Source organism: Phyllobates terribilis, unplaced genomic scaffold (genome assembly GCF_046119375.1).
Source record: "Phyllobates terribilis strain yellow unplaced genomic scaffold, ASM4611937v1 Scaffold_13__5_contigs__length_258822181, whole genome shotgun sequence".
NCBI lineage: Eukaryota > Metazoa > Chordata > Amphibia > Anura > Dendrobatidae > Phyllobates > Phyllobates terribilis.
Window position 1 is genome coordinate 26,554,346 of NW_027362773.1, and position 18,436 is coordinate 26,572,781.

General features: G+C 45.1%; 1 protein-coding gene across 3 annotated transcripts in view; it reads right to left on the reverse strand.

Moving 5' to 3' along the window:
• The window catches only part of LOC141173665 (NAD-dependent protein deacetylase sirtuin-3-like), a 20,748-nt gene continuing 2,312 nt past the window's right edge, over positions 1-18,436 (reverse strand). Inside the window, exons 1-8 of one of the 3 annotated variants that reach the window (XR_012252650.1) lie at positions 10,061-10,317; positions 9,889-9,991; positions 9,655-9,795; positions 8,428-8,660; positions 3,829-3,929; positions 1,271-1,452; positions 308-511; positions 1-203 (exon numbers count right to left, since the gene is read on the reverse strand). Coding sequence is in view for 2 of the 3 variants with exons in the window: in XM_073657975.1 (XP_073514076.1) it covers positions 174-203; positions 308-511; positions 1,291-1,452; positions 3,829-3,929; positions 8,428-8,660; positions 9,655-9,795; positions 9,889-9,991; positions 10,061-10,136 (1,050 nt within the window). In the remaining variant the exon portion in view is untranslated. Of the gene's footprint in view, positions 204-307; positions 512-1,270; positions 1,453-3,828; positions 3,930-8,427; positions 8,661-9,654; positions 9,796-9,888; positions 9,992-10,060; positions 10,318-18,436 lie in introns of those variants that run through there. The other 2 variants (XM_073657975.1, XM_073657973.1) reach the window with 2 other exon arrangements.

The following is an 18,436-nucleotide window of genomic DNA, read 5'->3' on the forward strand; positions in this document are numbered from 1 at the left end:
AAAATACACAACGGACAAAACTACATCTCCCCCCACATATAAGAGAGAGACAGCAATGTCCGAGACCTAGACAACCTCCCACTATGTATGTGACTGATATCTCACAGGAACATTACAAATACGGCCGGAAATGTCATCCAATCCCCAGCAGATTGGCCTCAGGTTTATTCCCGTCATGGATGAAGGTCTTCACTTACAAATTTCTGGAAAACAAAGAAGAGCAGCCGAAAATAATATGAAAGTGATGTGATAGGGATGCTGTCCCACCACCTGTAATAGTACAATGTCGTCCTTTCCTTTTACATACCTTGTTATTTTTTTCTATCTCCTGCAGTTCACGATCCCATCCCAGTAGTTGTACAAGTCTCTTCACCCCGCTGGTGACCTCTCCTAACTCTACTACACTGAGCCCATCTGAATTGTCCAGAAAATGTCCCACGGGGTCCCGATTGATGAGGACTCGTGGTGTAGAGCTCCGCACAGCGTACACCAGGCTGGCAAAAGGTTCCACCTACAAAATCAGATATGTTTTAGATACTTGATAAAAACAGGCTTTAAAGTAGATTAAAATAACTTGATCTTTCCTTAGAAGAGTTTTATGAGACTAAACATCTATCTGCAGCATGGTGGTTCAGTAGTTAGCACTGCACGTTGGCTCAGTGGTTAGCACTGCAGCCTTGCAGCGCTGAGGTCCTGGGTTCAAATCCCACCAAGGACAACATCTGCAAGGAGTTTTTAGGCTCTCCCCCATAAAACATAGTGGTAGCTTACTTGTCTATCAATGAAATGGCCCTTCTCTATCTGTATGAGAATAGATAGGATTGCAAACTATCCTGGTACAACACTGTTGTATAAAATATGAAGATTTCAGCCCACTGATCTAATCTATATGATTCATGCTGCCCGAACCACAGGCCACAAAATCAGAGGCCGGCTCCTGCATTACAAAGATATATATGTTACTCTGAAACACTCAGCTACAATGATAGGTCTCTCCTTATACACAGAGGTAAAGACCTGTCAGTATATGAGCGGGGAGGGAGAGACGCTGGCAGGGACATGCCTCTTGGACTAGTCACCTCGGATGCGCTTTCAGCTGTTTTTACTCTGAAATGCCAGCGGTTCAGAGGAAAATATATATATATATATATATATATAATGTTTGTAAAACAGGAGTCGGAATGATGAAGCCTGTGCATGAATCAGCTTGCAGGTTCCCATTAATGTGTGATTTCTAATAAGTACATCGGGACTAAGCAAATCAATATACTTTTCTTGTGTCTGTATGACCTCAAGTGATGTGCCCATGACAATCAGAAGATCTGCTCTGGGAAAATCGGTCAGGTGCAGGAAAAATCGGGCAGGTAGCTGTTCTCCAAAAAAGACGATGTCAGGTTTGATGAGACCACCACAAGCTGAACAGCGAGGGTCTTCAGACTTCATTACAGCATCCTGTAAAAATGCAAAAATTAAGACTTCAACATTTTGCTTGGATTTTAATCCAGTAAAAACACATCTGATTTGTCATAAACAAATCCTGCACATGTGAACATGCACTAATAGAATGTGGTTGTGAGTATGAGCCTCCTGAAAGAGGCCACAGCTACTGAGGCATACCGGAGCCATAGAGACATTCACACGGTCTGTAACAGCGTGTAAGTAGGGGGGTATGTGTCACAGAAACATCCACATGATGCCCAGATCCAGGGTACCCCAGCAGACCACTGCCCAGAGAATCACACTGCCATCACTGGCTTGCTTTCTTCCCACCGTACATACTGGTGCCATCTGTTCTCCAGGTAAGTGAAGCACAGCACCTAGCTCTTCACATCATGAAAAAGAAAACGTGATTCATTTAGTGTCTCCCTTTCCCATTCTACCTCCTCATCCCGCCCTCTCTCTGTCTGTGTCCCTCAAGGCTCTGTTCTGGATCGCCTTCTCTTCTCAATCTATACCTTTGGTCTGAGACAACTCAAAATCCCATGACTTCCAGTACCATCTATATGCTGATGATACTGAGATCTACCTCTCTGGCCCAGACGTCACCTCTCTGTTGGCCAGAATCCCGGAGTGTCTATCAGCCATATCCTCCTTCTTCTAATTACGCTTCCTAAATCTCAATGTGGACAAAACAGAACTCATTATCTTTCCTCCATCTCACCTAACTCCCCTACCTGATCTGTCTATCACAATAAATATCACGCTTTCCTCTGTACCGGAAGTCCGCCGCCTCGGAGTAACCCTTGACTCTGCCCTTCATACCGCACATCCAACCTCTCGCCACCCCCTGTCATCTCCAGCTCAAAAATATTTCCAGAATCCATCTTTCCTCAACTCTGAATATACTAAAATGCTTGTGCATGCCCTCATCATCTCCCACCTCAACTACTGCAATATCCTCCTCTGTGGCCTTCCTGCTAACAGTCTCACAACCCTCGAGTCTCTCCTTAACTCTGCTGCACGACTAATTCACCTTTCTCCTCTGCTTCTCCCCTCAGCAAATCCCTTCATTGGCTCCCAATTCCCCAACGTATCCAGTTCAAACTACTAATATTGACTTACAAAGCTATCCGTAATCTTCGAATTAATCTTGCTATATCATCCAACATGTCATCTCCGGTCCTCTAAAGACCTCTTTCTCTCCTCTACACTTATACTATCCTCAACCCATCACCTCCAAGACTTCTCCCAAGAATCCTACGTCCTCTGGAATCCTATGCCCCAACACGTCCAATTGTCTCCAACATTGGGAACTTTCAGATGGAACCTGAAAACCCATCTCTTGAAGAAACCTTACAGCCTGCACTAACTCCACTGCCGCCTCACCACTGCCGGAGCTTCCGCAACTCCCCAGCCTACTGTCTCCTTCCCCACCATCCTGTATTCTGTAAGCCCACGAGGGCAGGGTCCTCGCCCCTCTGTACCAGTCTATCATTGTTACTCTCTTCATTGTAATTTATATGTGTATTTTGTATGTAACCCTTTTTCACATGTACAGCACCATGGAACCAATGGTGCTATATAAATAAATAATAAATCATACCACGCCGGCTTCTACCATTGTCCCATGCTCCAGTTCTGATGTTCACATTCAATGGTGACACGTTCAGAGTGGGCAATGTTAGTATGGGCAGACCTACTGGGCAGTGGCTACTCAGCCCCATACACAACAAGGTGTGATGTGCTGTGAGTTCTGATAACTTTCTACCACAACCAGCATTAACTTTTTCAGCAATTTGTACCACAGAAACTCTTCTGTGGGACTAGACCAGACGTGGTAACCTTTTGTCTACTCAATGATTCTTGGATGGACATGACCTGGTCACCAATTCACAGGACGACCTTTCCGAGACCTCTTTTGTAGGTTCTAACACTTGCACAGCAATGAGAATGCCCCACAAGACTGGCAGGTTTGGAGATGCTCTGATTCAGTTGTGTGGCCATCACACTTTCACCTATGTCATAGTCGCTCACGTCCTTAAGTTTGCCCGCTGTGGTTGCTGTGAACAACTAGGCTAGTATTTCTATAATGATCAGTATCTATGGTGGATAAAAGACTGAAGAAATAGTGTATATTGCTCTATTTTTTCTGGTAAAAGCATAAGCACCATCACAGAAACCAGATGGACCGCATTATGGTCAATGAGGTCTATCAGGCATCATTTGTGCCCATCATGCAGGGAAATCCGTCCCGTTCATAAAGGAGAACAGAAAAATAGAATTTCGAAGGTAAATGTTTTGCATAAGAGACACCCAAAGAATACAAAATGGCTATTATTACCGTATTTCCACCACAGCATACGGCACAACGGGCACAGTACCACTTACACTGAAGGTCTCCCCGGGGTACTCTTTGAGGCACATTGTACATGTGGATGATGCAAATGAGCCATGGGCTTCTACCAACTTCTCAGCGGGAATACCTGCAGCTGAAATACAAAACTGAAGATATAGTGTTATCAATGATTATTTATAGGATATTTTGTCAAATCCAGTGATATGTAGTATGGGAGGTTCAGTAAATATACACACATGGACAAAAATTGTTGGTACTCGTCCAGTAAAGTGAGAAAAACTCACAATGATCACTGAAATAACTTGAATATCAACTAATAAAAATCAGACATTGCTTTTGAATTGTGGTTCAACAGAAAAATTAAAATAAAAAAACTACAGAAAATGGCCTGGACAAAAATGATGGCACCCCTAGAAAAGACTGAAAATTATTTGACCATAGGAACATATAAAACTAAGGTGTAACTTGTAATCAGTCACTCTGCCTATTTGAAGGGTGAAAAGTAGTCAATGTGCTGTTTGGTATCATGGTGTGTACCACTCTGAACAAGGCCCAAATAAAGCTAAGGAGAAAGTTGTGTCAAGAGATTAGAAAGAAATTTATGGACAAACTTGTTTAATGGCGGACAGGGGCAGAAGAGGGCCCCTGTGCAGGAACAATATATAGGTTTATTGCAGTCCAATCACTCATCAAAATGCCAAATTCCAACTGCTTTGGAGGTATAAAGGGGCCCCCTTACCTCTCGGGCCCCTGTGTGACTGCATAGGTTGCTCCAATGATATGTCCAACCCTGAACTTGTTAAAGGTAAAAGCTATAAAATCATCTCCAAACAGCTTGATGTCCCTGTTACTACAGTTGCAGATATGATTCAGAAGTTTAAGGTCAATGGGACTGTAGACAATCTTCCCTGACGTGGCCACAAGAGGAAAGTTAATGACAAATTGAAGAGATGGATAATACAAATGGCAACCAAAGAGCCCATAACAATTTCCAAAGAGATTCAAGATCCAAGCTGGACTTCATATAAGATGACCAAGGAGGAAACCACTGTTGAAAGCAAATCGTAAAAAAAAGAGATGGAATTTGCCAAAATGCATATTGACAAGCCACAAAGCTTCTAGGAGTGTACAATTAAATCTCAAGACCATCAAGGTATTCTGGAACACAATTTTCTGCCCAGTGTCAGAAAGCTTGGTCTGAGTCGCAAGTCATGGATCCTCCATCAGGATAATGGCCCAAACACACCCAAGAATGACTAAGAGAAAAGCATTGGACTATTCTGAGGTGGCTTCTATCAGCCCTGATCTCAATCCTATTGATCATCTCTCGAAGGAGCTGAAACCTGCAAAGGCGTCCTTCAGGCCTGTGCGCCCACGATGAGCTTTTAATGCTGCGTATTTTTGCTGCATCAAAAACGCAGCATCTCTCAGTTTCGGCAGAGAGGATGGGATTTATAGAAATCTCACGCTCACTGTGCTTTTTTTATACTCAGTGCAAACTGACCTGCGGTGCGTGTTTCAAATCCACAACATGTCAATTTCTCTTGTGGGTACGCTGAGTTTTACGTGCAGATTTTCCCCATAGACTTGCATTAGATGTGAAAAATCCTCAGCTAAAAAACGCTTTCGAATTTGTAGTGTGTTTCCGCAGCAGATATGCATCAAAAACGCATGTAATACGAACATGACTGCATCAATAAAGTTTTGTCAAAACCAAATACCAGAAGTATCAAAAACAAAGCAGCTTTATTTAAACAGCAACAAGAGTCAAAAATGCAATGAAAACACGATAAAAACGCATACATTCAAACACACATTGATAAAAATGTACCATATTTTTCAGATTATAAGACGCACTTTTTTCTTCCAAATTTGGGAGGAAAATGAGGGAGCGTCTTATAATCTAAAGTGAGCTTACTGAGGGGTGGTTGCGGTGGAGTAGGGTCACAGGAGGCAGGGTCGCTGCTTCAGGAGGCCGGCAGCGGCAGGAGTGGGGCCATGCTGCGAGTCCTGGGCTCTCATAGGATGTCAACGCCAGTGCGCAAAGTGCAGTTTTCCAATGATTTCTCTGCGGCGGGCTCCGGGAAAATGGCCACCGAAAGCTACTGTTAAAATGGACTATACGACTCACCACCATTTTATTTAAAACATTTGTTTTCCCTATTTTTCACCCCAAAACATGAGGTGCGTCTTATAGTCCGCTGCGTCTTATAGTCCTCAAAATACGGGAAGTACCCTAATTTACAAATTAAGCACAGAAATGGTGAGGAAATTCTGAAACATCAAAAAACTCACCAAAGCTCATCATGGGAACGTAGATGAGCCAGCCAGAGTAATTTGCTCATAAGGAGTGGGCCAAAATACCTGTGGACGGGTGCAGAAGTCTTATAGAGAGTTAGGCCTCATTCACACGTCAGTTATTCCCGTACAAGCGCTATCCATTTTTTTTCACGGATAGCACTCGTACCTCTATGAGACTCTATGAGGCTATTCACATGGCAAATTTTTTCTTCAAACCAAGTGGTCCTTGCAAAATCACGGACAATTGTTAGATACAGTGGGGAAAAAAGTATTTAGTCAGCCTCCAATTGTGCAAGTTCTCCCACTTAAAAAGATGAGAGAGGCCTGTAATTGACATCATAGGTAGACCTCAACTATGAGAGACAAAATGAGGAAACAAATCCTGAAAATCACATTGTCTGATTTGGAAAGAAATTTTTTTCAAATTTTGGTGGAAAATAAGTATTTGGTCACCTACAAACAAGCAAGATTTCTGGCTCTCACAGACCTGTAACTTCTTCTTTAAGAGGCTCCTCTGTCCTCCACTCATTACCTGTAGTACTGGCACCTGTTTGAACTTATTATCAGTATAAAAGACACCTGTCTGCAACCTCAGTCACACTCCAAACTCCACCATGGTGAAGACCAAAGAGCTGTTGAAGGACACCAGAAACAAAATTGTAGCCCTGCACCAGGCTGGGAAGACAGAATCTGCAATAGGCAAGCTGCTTGGTGTGAAGAAATCAACTGTGGGAGCAATAATTAGAAAATGGAAGACATACAAGACCACTGATAATCTCCCTCAATCTGGGGCTCCACACAAGATCTCAGCCCCTGGGGTCAAAATGATCTCAAGAACGGTGAGCAAAAATCCCAGAACCACACGGGGGGACCTAGTGAATGACCTGCAGAGAGCTGGGACCAATGTTACACAGGCTACCATCAGTAACACACTACGCCAGCAAGGACTCAGGTCCTGCAGTGCCAGACGTGTCCCCTGCTTAAGCCATTACATGTCCGGGCCCGTCTGAAGTTTGCTAGAGAGCATTTGGATGATTCAGAAGAGTATTGGGAGAATGTCATATGGTCAGATGAAACCAAAGTAGAACTGTTTGGTAGAAACACAACTTGTCATGTTTGGAGGAGAAAGAATGCTGAGTTGCATCCAAAGAACACTATACCTACTGTGAAGCATGGCGGAGGCAACATCATGCTTTGGGGCTGTTTCTCTGCCAAGGGACCAGGACGACTGATCCGTGTACATGAAAGAATGAATGGGACAATGTATTGTGAGAGTTTGAGTGCAAACCTCCTTCCATCAGCAAGGGCATTGAAGATGAAACGTGGCTGGGTCTTTCAGCATGACAATGATCCCAAGCACGCCGCCAGGGCAACGAAGGAGTGGCTTCATAAGAAGCATTTTAAGGTCCTGGAGTGGCCTAGCCAGTCTCCAGATCTAAACCCTATAGAAAACCTTTGGAGGGAGCTGAAAGTCCATGTTGCCCAGCGACAGCCCCAAAACATCACTGCTCTAGAGGAGATCTGCATGGAGGAATGGCCCAACATACCAGCAACAGTGTGTGCCAACCTTGTGAAGACTTACAGAAAACGTTTGACCTCTGTCATTGCCAACAAAGGATATATAACAAAGTATTGAGATGAACTTTTGTAATTGATCAAATACTTATTTTCCACCAAAATTTAAAAAAAAATTCTTTCCACATCAGACAATGTTATTTTCAGGATTAGTTTCCTCATTTTGTCTCTCATAGTTGAGGTCTACCTATGATGTCAATTACAGGCCTCTCTCATCTTTTTAAGTGGGAGAACTTTCACAATTGCTGGCTGACTAAATACTTTTTTTCCCCACTGTGTTGTTGGATCAAAATCGGCAATGCATGTCTATGGGTGAGTGAAAAATCTGACAGCATTTGGATGCGATCCTTGTACTGTCCGTTTTCTACAGACTGATAGATAGAAGTTGAAGGAACTTTCCAAAATGTCAGCGACAAACGTGGGTTTTTCTTACTTCAACAGAAGGGTACCGACAATTTTTAATATAATATATATTAATATATGGACACTTTGATCTACAACATTTAAAGTCTAATCTAATCCCAAAAAATGTTACAAAGGTGGGAGGACATAAAAAGACCCTTTGTCTACATTCTAGCGGATTTCTTGTCTTGTAATAATAAAGGATCAGTATTACTGAAAAAAAAAAGGGTGAAATTTTGTCCAAACAATTGACTGCATCATACGCGCCCCGTCTTACAGGACACCCACAATGCGGGGTTTCTATGCTACCTGTCCAGGGTAGAGGTTTGCATGACTAGGTTATAGCCCCTCACCTCGCTCCAGTCCATCGATGTTCTGTGTGTACAGTCGCAGCAATACTCCTTTGTCATGTAGCAGACGCAGAAAGTAATGCGCTGAGTTGGGATGATGGCGTCCCGGGAGCAGCTCTTGGGACAGACGCAGGAAGGGTTTGGGTTCACGTAAAAAAAAGCCGAGATCAAATATAGCTTCAGGATATGGGAGGGAATACTCCTGCAGTTTACTGTACAGTCCACTAGTAGGAGACCTGGAGCAAGAAAGAAACAAATGGGATAAAAGACTAATGGTTGATCAAATGCATCTTGCACAGACCTGGCAGGGGCTATAAATCTGGTGGGAAAAATTACATACATTTGGCAAGTGACAGGTTCTCTTTATAGGGAATTTGTCAGCAGGATTTCACCCCCAAACTATTTATATGTACATGCAGCGCTTTTAGTGACAAGTCCAGCAATACTTTTACATGGACAGTCCTTTCCTCCGTTACTGAGAAATCAGGGTTTGAATTGATATCCAAATGAGGCTTCAGAGCTATGGTAGATCTGAAGCCTCCATCACTCCAGCTCTATTCCTCGCCCAGAGCCGTCTCCTCCTTCTTGACCGACAGCCTCTATGCCGTGTGACTTCAGACAAAGGAGTCATCACCAGTCAATCAAGAGGAGGCAGCTCTGGACGGGAAATCGAGCTGGAGTGACTGAGGCTTCAGATCTACCATAGTCCCTCAGCCTCATTTGCATATCAATTAAAATCTAGATTTCTCAGTAATGGAGGAACAGACTGGTCATGTGAAGGTATTGCTGGACTTGTCTTTGAAAGAGCTACATGCACATATAAATAGTTTGGGGTGAAATCCTGCTTCCAGATTCCCTTTCAGTTGGCCATATATTGAGATTTTCTCAACAACTTATGTTCATGTTTGATCTGTGACATTTAGACATCAAATATCTGCCGGGATCTTTGACCTGATCTGGTCTTTCATCTATGGTCATCAATCAGACTGGGAGAGCTTTCTATATAATGTTTTTTTTTTAAATATTACAATTATTTTGATATTTTATGCACTTTATAAATCCAGTGATCATTTACATTCTGCAGTAGACAAAATCTTAAATTGCTAGTATTCATAAATATATTGATCAGGCATAACCTACAGTATATAGTGCTAACATATGGTGCAGCATAGGATGCTGCTATGCCTATAGGGATCAGTATATGATTTCCATCTTACACCCATGCTTTACCTGAAATCTGGGATCCCACTGTCTGTGCTGATTCCAGCACCAACCATGACTAATATATGTTGGTAGAAGCCGTCCTTTATTTTCTTGGCCACATCCGTGATGGACATAGAGCTGCTCCTAACGCTATGGGCTCGCACCCAGCTGTGAGAAAGCGGAGATTAATTCTGGTACTTTGTGTAATATACATTCATGTCCTATGGATACACAATCTCCGTTACTGTATATATTACTTGCCTCGGACATGAGCTAAGCCCAGTTTTACAGCCATTCGATAGTGAGATCTTGCTTCTTCCAGTAAGTGGCATCGGCTGAAATGGGCTTGCATGAATCCTCCGCACTGGATGAAAGAGTTAAAAGATTAAGAGGGCGGTATAAAGACGTGACCTAGTTCATTAACATTTCTTACCTCTCAATAGTTGTGATGATGAAGCCACCAGAACCATTTTCTTAAAGGGTTGGTAGGAAACACATAGCAAAGCCATATTTTCTCACTGTGAGACTGCACAGAATATATACTAAGAAACTGAATGTAAATGCAAAATGAATCTATTGCTGCTTTCTCTGACTGCATGCATATATAATAGTGTCTGTCAGAGCAGATGACCCTACACCAGCCTCTGCTCTATAAAGTTGTGTTTCCTGTGCTGGGCTGTCATGTGTCAGCTGTCTGGGTCCTCCCATCATACACTAAAGCCCATAGGCTCCTGGTGCAGTCAGTCTGGAGGGGGCAGCTCTAACCTTGACTCCATTAACCTCTGTGCTACTGGAAGCGATGAGATGCCATAGAGCCTGGACATATCTGTAACACTAACATGCATTTACAGTATATAGGCTGATACATTGCATTCACACCCAGGTGCTGTGTTAGCCTGTTGAAAAAAAGATTGATGGTTCTCAGTGGGAGAAGCAAAGCTGGGAAGTGCCCAAAACAGTGCCACATAAAATGTCACTCCTGCCACATGACAGCCCACATAATAGGCTTTATGACATGGTCATGGCCAGCCGCTACCGCTGTACTGCACTGTATACTGCACACTGTATGCCGCACACTGTATACCGCACACTGTATGCCGCACACTGTACGCCGCACACTGTATACTGCACACTGTACACCGCACACTGTATACCGCACACTGTATGCCGCACACTGTATACTGCACACTGTATGCCGCACACTGTATGCCACACACTGTATACTGCACACTGTACACCGCACACTGTATACCGCACACTGTATGCTGCACACTGTATACTGCACACTGTATGCCGCACACTGTATGCCACACACTGTATGCCACACACTGTATACTGCACACTGTATATCACACACTGTATACCGCACACTGTATACCGCACACTGTATGCCGCACACTGTATACTGCACACTGTATACTGCACACTGTATGCTGCACACTGTATGCCACACACTGTATACTGCACACTGTATACTGCACACTGTATACCGCACACTGTATACTGCACACTGTATGCTGCACACTGTATGCCACACACTGTATGCCACACACTGTCTACTGCACACTGTATATCACACACTGTATACCGCACACTATATACCGCACACTGTATGACGCACACTGTATGACGCACACTGTATACTGCACACTGTATACCGCACACTGTATGCCACACACTGTATGACGCACACTGTATACTGCACACTGTATACCGCACACTGTATGCCACACACTGTATACCGCACACTGTATACCGCACACTGTATGCCGCACACTGTATGCCGCACACTGTATGCCACACACTGTATACTGCACACTGTATATCACACACTGTATACCGCACACTATATACCGCACACTGTATGACGCACACTGTATGACGCACACTGTATATTGCACACTGTATACCGCACACTGTATGCCACACACTGTATACTGCACACGGTATACCACACACTGTATACTGCACACTGTATATCACACACTGTATACCGCACACTGTATGCCGCACACTGTATGCCGCACACTGTATGCCGCACACTGTATACCGCACACTGTATGCCACACACTGTATACTGCACACGGTATACCACACACTGTATACCGCACACTGTATACTGTACACTGTATATCACACACTGTATACTGCACACTGTATGCCGCACACTGTATACTGCACACGGTATACCACACACTGTATACCGCACAATGTATGCCACACACTGGATACCGCACACTGTATACCACACACTGTATACCGCACACTGTATGCCACACACTGTATACTGCACACTGTATACCACACACTGTATACCGCACACTGTATGCCACACACTGTATACTGCACACTGTATACCGCACACTGTATGCCGCACACTGTATGCCGCACACTGTATGCCGCACACTGTATGCCGCACACTGTATACCGCACACTGTATACTGCACACTGTATACCGCACACTGTATGCCACACACTGTATGCCGCACACAGTATACTGCACACTGTATAGTGCACACTGTATGCCTCATACTGTATGCCACACACTGTATACTGCACATTGTATGCCACACACTGTATGCCACACACTGTATGCCACACACTGTATACCGCACACTGTATGCCGCACACAGTATACCGCACACTGTATACCACACACTGTATACCGCACACTGTATGCCACACACTGTATGCCGCACACTGTATACCGCACACTGTATACCGCACACTGTATACCGCACACTGTATGCCGCACACTGTATGCCGCACACTGTATACTGCACACTGTATGCCGCACACTGTATGCCACACACTGTGTGCCACACACTGTATACTGCACACTGTATACTGCACACTGTATATCACACACTGTATACTGCACACTGTATGCTGCACACTGTATGCCACACACTGTATACTGCACACTGTATACTGCACACTGTATGCTGCACACTGTATGCCACACACTGTATGCCACACACTGTCTACTGCACGCTGTATACCACACACTGTATACCGCACACTGTATGCCGCACACTGTATGCCGCACACTGCATGCCACACACTGCATGCCACACACTGTATACTGCACACTGTATATCACACACTGTATACCGCACACTGTATACCGCACACTGTATGCCGCACACTGTATACTGCACACTGTATACTGCACACTGTATGCTGCACACTGTATGCCACACACTGTATACTGCACACTGTATACTGCACACTGTATACCGCACACTGTATGCCGCACACTGTACGCCGCACACTGTATACTGCACACTGTACACCGCACACTGTATACCGCACACTGTATACTGCACACTGTATGCCGCACACTGTATGCCACACACTGTATACTGCACACTGTACACCGCACACTGTATACCGCACACTGTATGCTGCACACTGTATACTGCACACTGTATGCCGCACACTGTATGCCACACACTGTATGCCACACACTGTATACTGCACACTGTATATCACACACTGTATACCGCACACTGTATACCGCACACTGTATGCCGCACACTGTATACTGCACACTGTATACTGCACACTGTATGCTGCACACTGTATGCCACACACTGTATACTGCACACTGTATACTGCACACTGTATACCGCACACTGTATACTGCACACTGTATGCTGCACACTGTATGCCACACACTGTATGCCACACACTGTCTACTGCACACTGTATATCACACACTGTATACCGCACACTATATACCGCACACTGTATGACGCACACTGTATGACGCACACTGTATACTGCACACTGTATACCGCACACTGTATGCCACACACTGTATGACGCACACTGTATACTGCACACTGTATACCGCACACTGTATGCCACACACTGTATACCGCACACTGTATACCGCACACTGTATGCCGCACACTGTATGCCGCACACTGTATGCCACACACTGTATACTGCACACTGTATATCACACACTGTATACCGCACACTATATACCGCACACTGTATGACGCACACTGTATGACGCACACTGTATACTGCACACTGTATACCGCACACTGTATGCCACACACTGTATACTGCACACGGTATACCACACACTGTATACTGCACACTGTATATCACACACTGTATACCGCACACTGTATGCCGCACACTGTATGCCGCACACTGTATGCCGCACACTGTATACCGCACACTGTATGCCACACACTGTATACTGCACACGGTATACCACACACTGTATACCGCACACTGTATACTGTACACTGTATATCACACACTGTATACTGCACACTGTATGCCGCACACTGTATACTGCACACGGTATACCACACACTGTATACCGCACAATGTATGCCACACACTGGATACCGCACACTGTATACCACACACTGTATACCGCACACTGTATGCCACACACTGTATACTGCACACTGTATACCACACACTGTATACCGCACACTGTATGCCACACACTGTATACTGCACACTGTATACCGCACACTGTATGCCGCACACTGTATGCCGCACACTGTATGCCGCACACTGTATGCCGCACACTGTATACCGCACACTGTATACTGCACACTGTATACCGCACACTGTATGCCACACACTGTATGCCGCACACAGTATACTGCACACTGTATAGTGCACACTGTATGCCTCATACTGTATGCCACACACTGTATACTGCACATTGTATGCCACACACTGTATGCCACACACTGTATGCCACACACTGTATACCGCACACTGTATGCCGCACACAGTATACCGCACACTGTATACCACACACTGTATACCGCACACTGTATGCCACACACTGTATGCCGCACACTGTATGCCGCACACTGTATACCGCACACTGTATGCCGCACACTGTATGCCGCACACTGTATACTGCACACTGTATGCCGCACACTGTATGCCACACACTGTGTGCCACACACTGTATACTGCACACTGTATACTGCACACTGTATATCACACACTGTATACTGCACACTGTATGCTGCACACTGTATGCCACACACTGTATACTGCACACTGTATACTGCACACTGTATGCTGCACACTGTATGCCACACACTGTATGCCACACACTGTCTACTGCACGCTGTATACCACACACTGTATACCGCACACTGTATGCCGCACACTGTATGCCGCACACTGCATGCCACACACTGCATGCCACACACTGTATACAGCACACTGTATGCCACACACTGTATATTGCACACTGTATATCACACACTGTATACCGCACACTATATACCGCACACTGTATGACGCACACTGTATACTGCACACTGTATACCGCACACTGTATGCCACACACTGTATACTGCACACGGTATACCACACACTGTATACTGCACACTGTATATCACACACTGTATGCCGCACACTGTATGACGCACACTGTATACCGCACACTGTATGCCACACACTGTATGCCACACACTGTATACTGCACACGGTATACCACACACTGTATACCGCACACTGTATACTGTACACTGTATATCACACACTGTATACTGCACACTGTATGCCGCACACTGTATACTGCACACTGTATACCGCACACTGTATGCCGCACACTGTATACTGCACACGGTATACCACACACTGTATACCGCACAATGTATGCCACACACTGGATACCGCACACTGTATACCACACACTGTATACCGCACACTGTATGCCACGCACTGTATACTGCACACTGTATACCACACACTGTATACCGCACACTGTATGCCACACACTGTATACTGCACACTGTATACCGCACACTGTATGCCGCACACTGTATGCCGCACACTGTATACCGCACACTGTATACCGCACACTGTATACTGCACACTGTATACCGCACACTGTATGCCGCACACAGTATACTGCACACTGTATAGTGCACACTGTATGCCTCATACTGTATGCCACACACTGTATACTGCACACTGTATAGTGCACACTGTATGCCTCATACTGTATGCCACACACTGTATACTGCACACTGTATACCGCACATTGTATGCCACACACTGTATGCCTCACACTGTATGCCACACACTGTATACTGCACACTGTATACCGCACACTGTATGCCGCACACAGTATACTGCACACTGTATACCACACACTGTATACCGCACACTGTATGCCACACACTGTATACCGCACACTGTATACCGCACACTGTATGCCGCACACTGTATACTGCACACTGTGTGCCGCACACTGTGTGCCGCACACTGTATGCCGCACACTGTATTCTGCACACTGTATACTGCACACTGTATACTGCACACTACACTGTATACCACACACTGTATGCCGCACACTGTATGCCGCACACTGTATGCCGCACACTGTATGCCGCACACTGTATTCTGCACTGTGTATACTGCACACTGTATACCGCACTGTATGCCGCACACTGTATTCTGCACACTGTATACTGCACACTGTATACTGCACACTACATTGTATACCGCACACTGTATACTGCACACTGTATACTGCACTGTATGCCGCACACTGTATGCCGCACACTGTATGCCGCACACTGTATACCGCACACTGTATACTGCACACTGTATACCGCACACTGTATACTGCACACTGTATGCCGCACACTGTATACTGCACACTACACTGTATACCACACACTGTATACCGCACACTGTATTCTGCACACTGTATACTGCACACTGTATGCCACACACTGTATACTGCACACTGTATGCCGCACACTGTATTCTGCACTGTGTATACTGCACACTGTATGCCACACACTGTATTCCGCACACTGTATGCCACACACTGTATACTGCACACTGTATGCCACATACTGTATGCCGCACACTGTATTCTGCACACTGTATACCGCACACTGTATACTGCACACTGTATGCCGCACACTGTATGCCACACACTGTATTCTGCACACTGTATGCCACATACTGTATGCCACACACTGTATTCTGCACACTGTATTCTGCAGACGGTATACTGCACACTGTATACCATACACTGTATACTGCACACTGTATGCCGCATAATGTATGCCGCACACTGTATACTGCACAATGTATGCCGCACACTGTATACCACACACTGTATACCACACACTGTATACTGCACACTGTATACTGCACACTGTATGCCGCACAATGTATGCCGCACACTGTATACCACACTGTATACCACACACTGTATACTGCACACTGTATACCACACTGTATGCCGCACACTGCACTGTATACTGCACAATGTATACTGCACGCTGTATACCGCACACTGTATGCTGCACACTGTATACTGCACACTGTATACCGCACACTGTATGCCACACACTGTATACTGCACATTGTATGCTGCACACTGTATGCCGCACACTGTATTCTGCACACTGTATGCCGCACGCTGTATACTGCACACTGTATGCCACACACTGTATTCTGCACACTGTATACTGCACGCTGTATACTGCACACTGTATTCCACACACTGTATTCTGCACACTGTATACTGCACACTGTATTCTGCACACGGTATACTGCACACTGTATACTGCACACTGTATACCACACACTGTATACCGCACACTGTATGCCGCACAATGTATGCCGCACACTGTATACCACACACTGTATACTGCACACTGTATACCACACACTGTATACCACACTGTATGCCGCACACTGCACTGTATACTGCACAATGTATGCCGCACACTGTATACCACACACTGTATACTGCACACTGTATACCACACACTGTATGCTGCACACTGTATGACACACACTGTATACTGCACACTGTATACCGCACACTGTATGCCACACACTGTATACTGCACACTGTATGCCACACACTGTATTCTGCACTGTATACTGCACACTGTATGCCACACACTGTATTCTGCACACTGTATTCTGCACGCTGTATACTGCACACTGTATGCCACACACTGTATTCTGCACACTGTATACTGCACACAGTATTCTGCACACGGTATACTGCACACTGTATTCTGCACACTGTATACCACACACTGTATACTGCACACTGTATACCACACTGTATGCCGCACAATGTATACCACACTGTATGCCGCACAATGTATGCTGCACACTGTATACCGCACACTGTAAACTGCACACTGTATACCACACACTGTATACTGCACACTGTATACCGCACACAATGTATGCCGCACACTGTATACCACACACTGTATACTGCACACTGTATACCACACACTGTATACTGCACACTGTATACTGCACACTGTATGCCGCACAATGTATACTGCACAATGTATGCCGCACACTGTATACCACACACTGTATACCACACACTGTATACCACACACTGTATACTGCACACTGTATACCACACACTGTATGCCGCACAATGTATACTGCACAATGTATGCCGCACACTGTATACCACACACTGTATGCCGCACACTGTATACCACACACTGTATACTGCACATTGTATGCCGCACACAGTATGCCGCACACTGCACTGTATACTGCACACTGTATACCGCACATTGTATGCCGCACACTGCACTGTATACTGCACAATGTATACTGTACACTGTTATGCCGCACACGGTATTCTGCACACTGTATACTGCACACTGTATGCCGCACACTATATACCACACACTGTACACTGCACACTGTATACCACACTGTATGCCGCACACTATATACCGCACACTGCACTGTATACCGCACAATGTATACCGCACAATGTATACTGCACACTGTATAC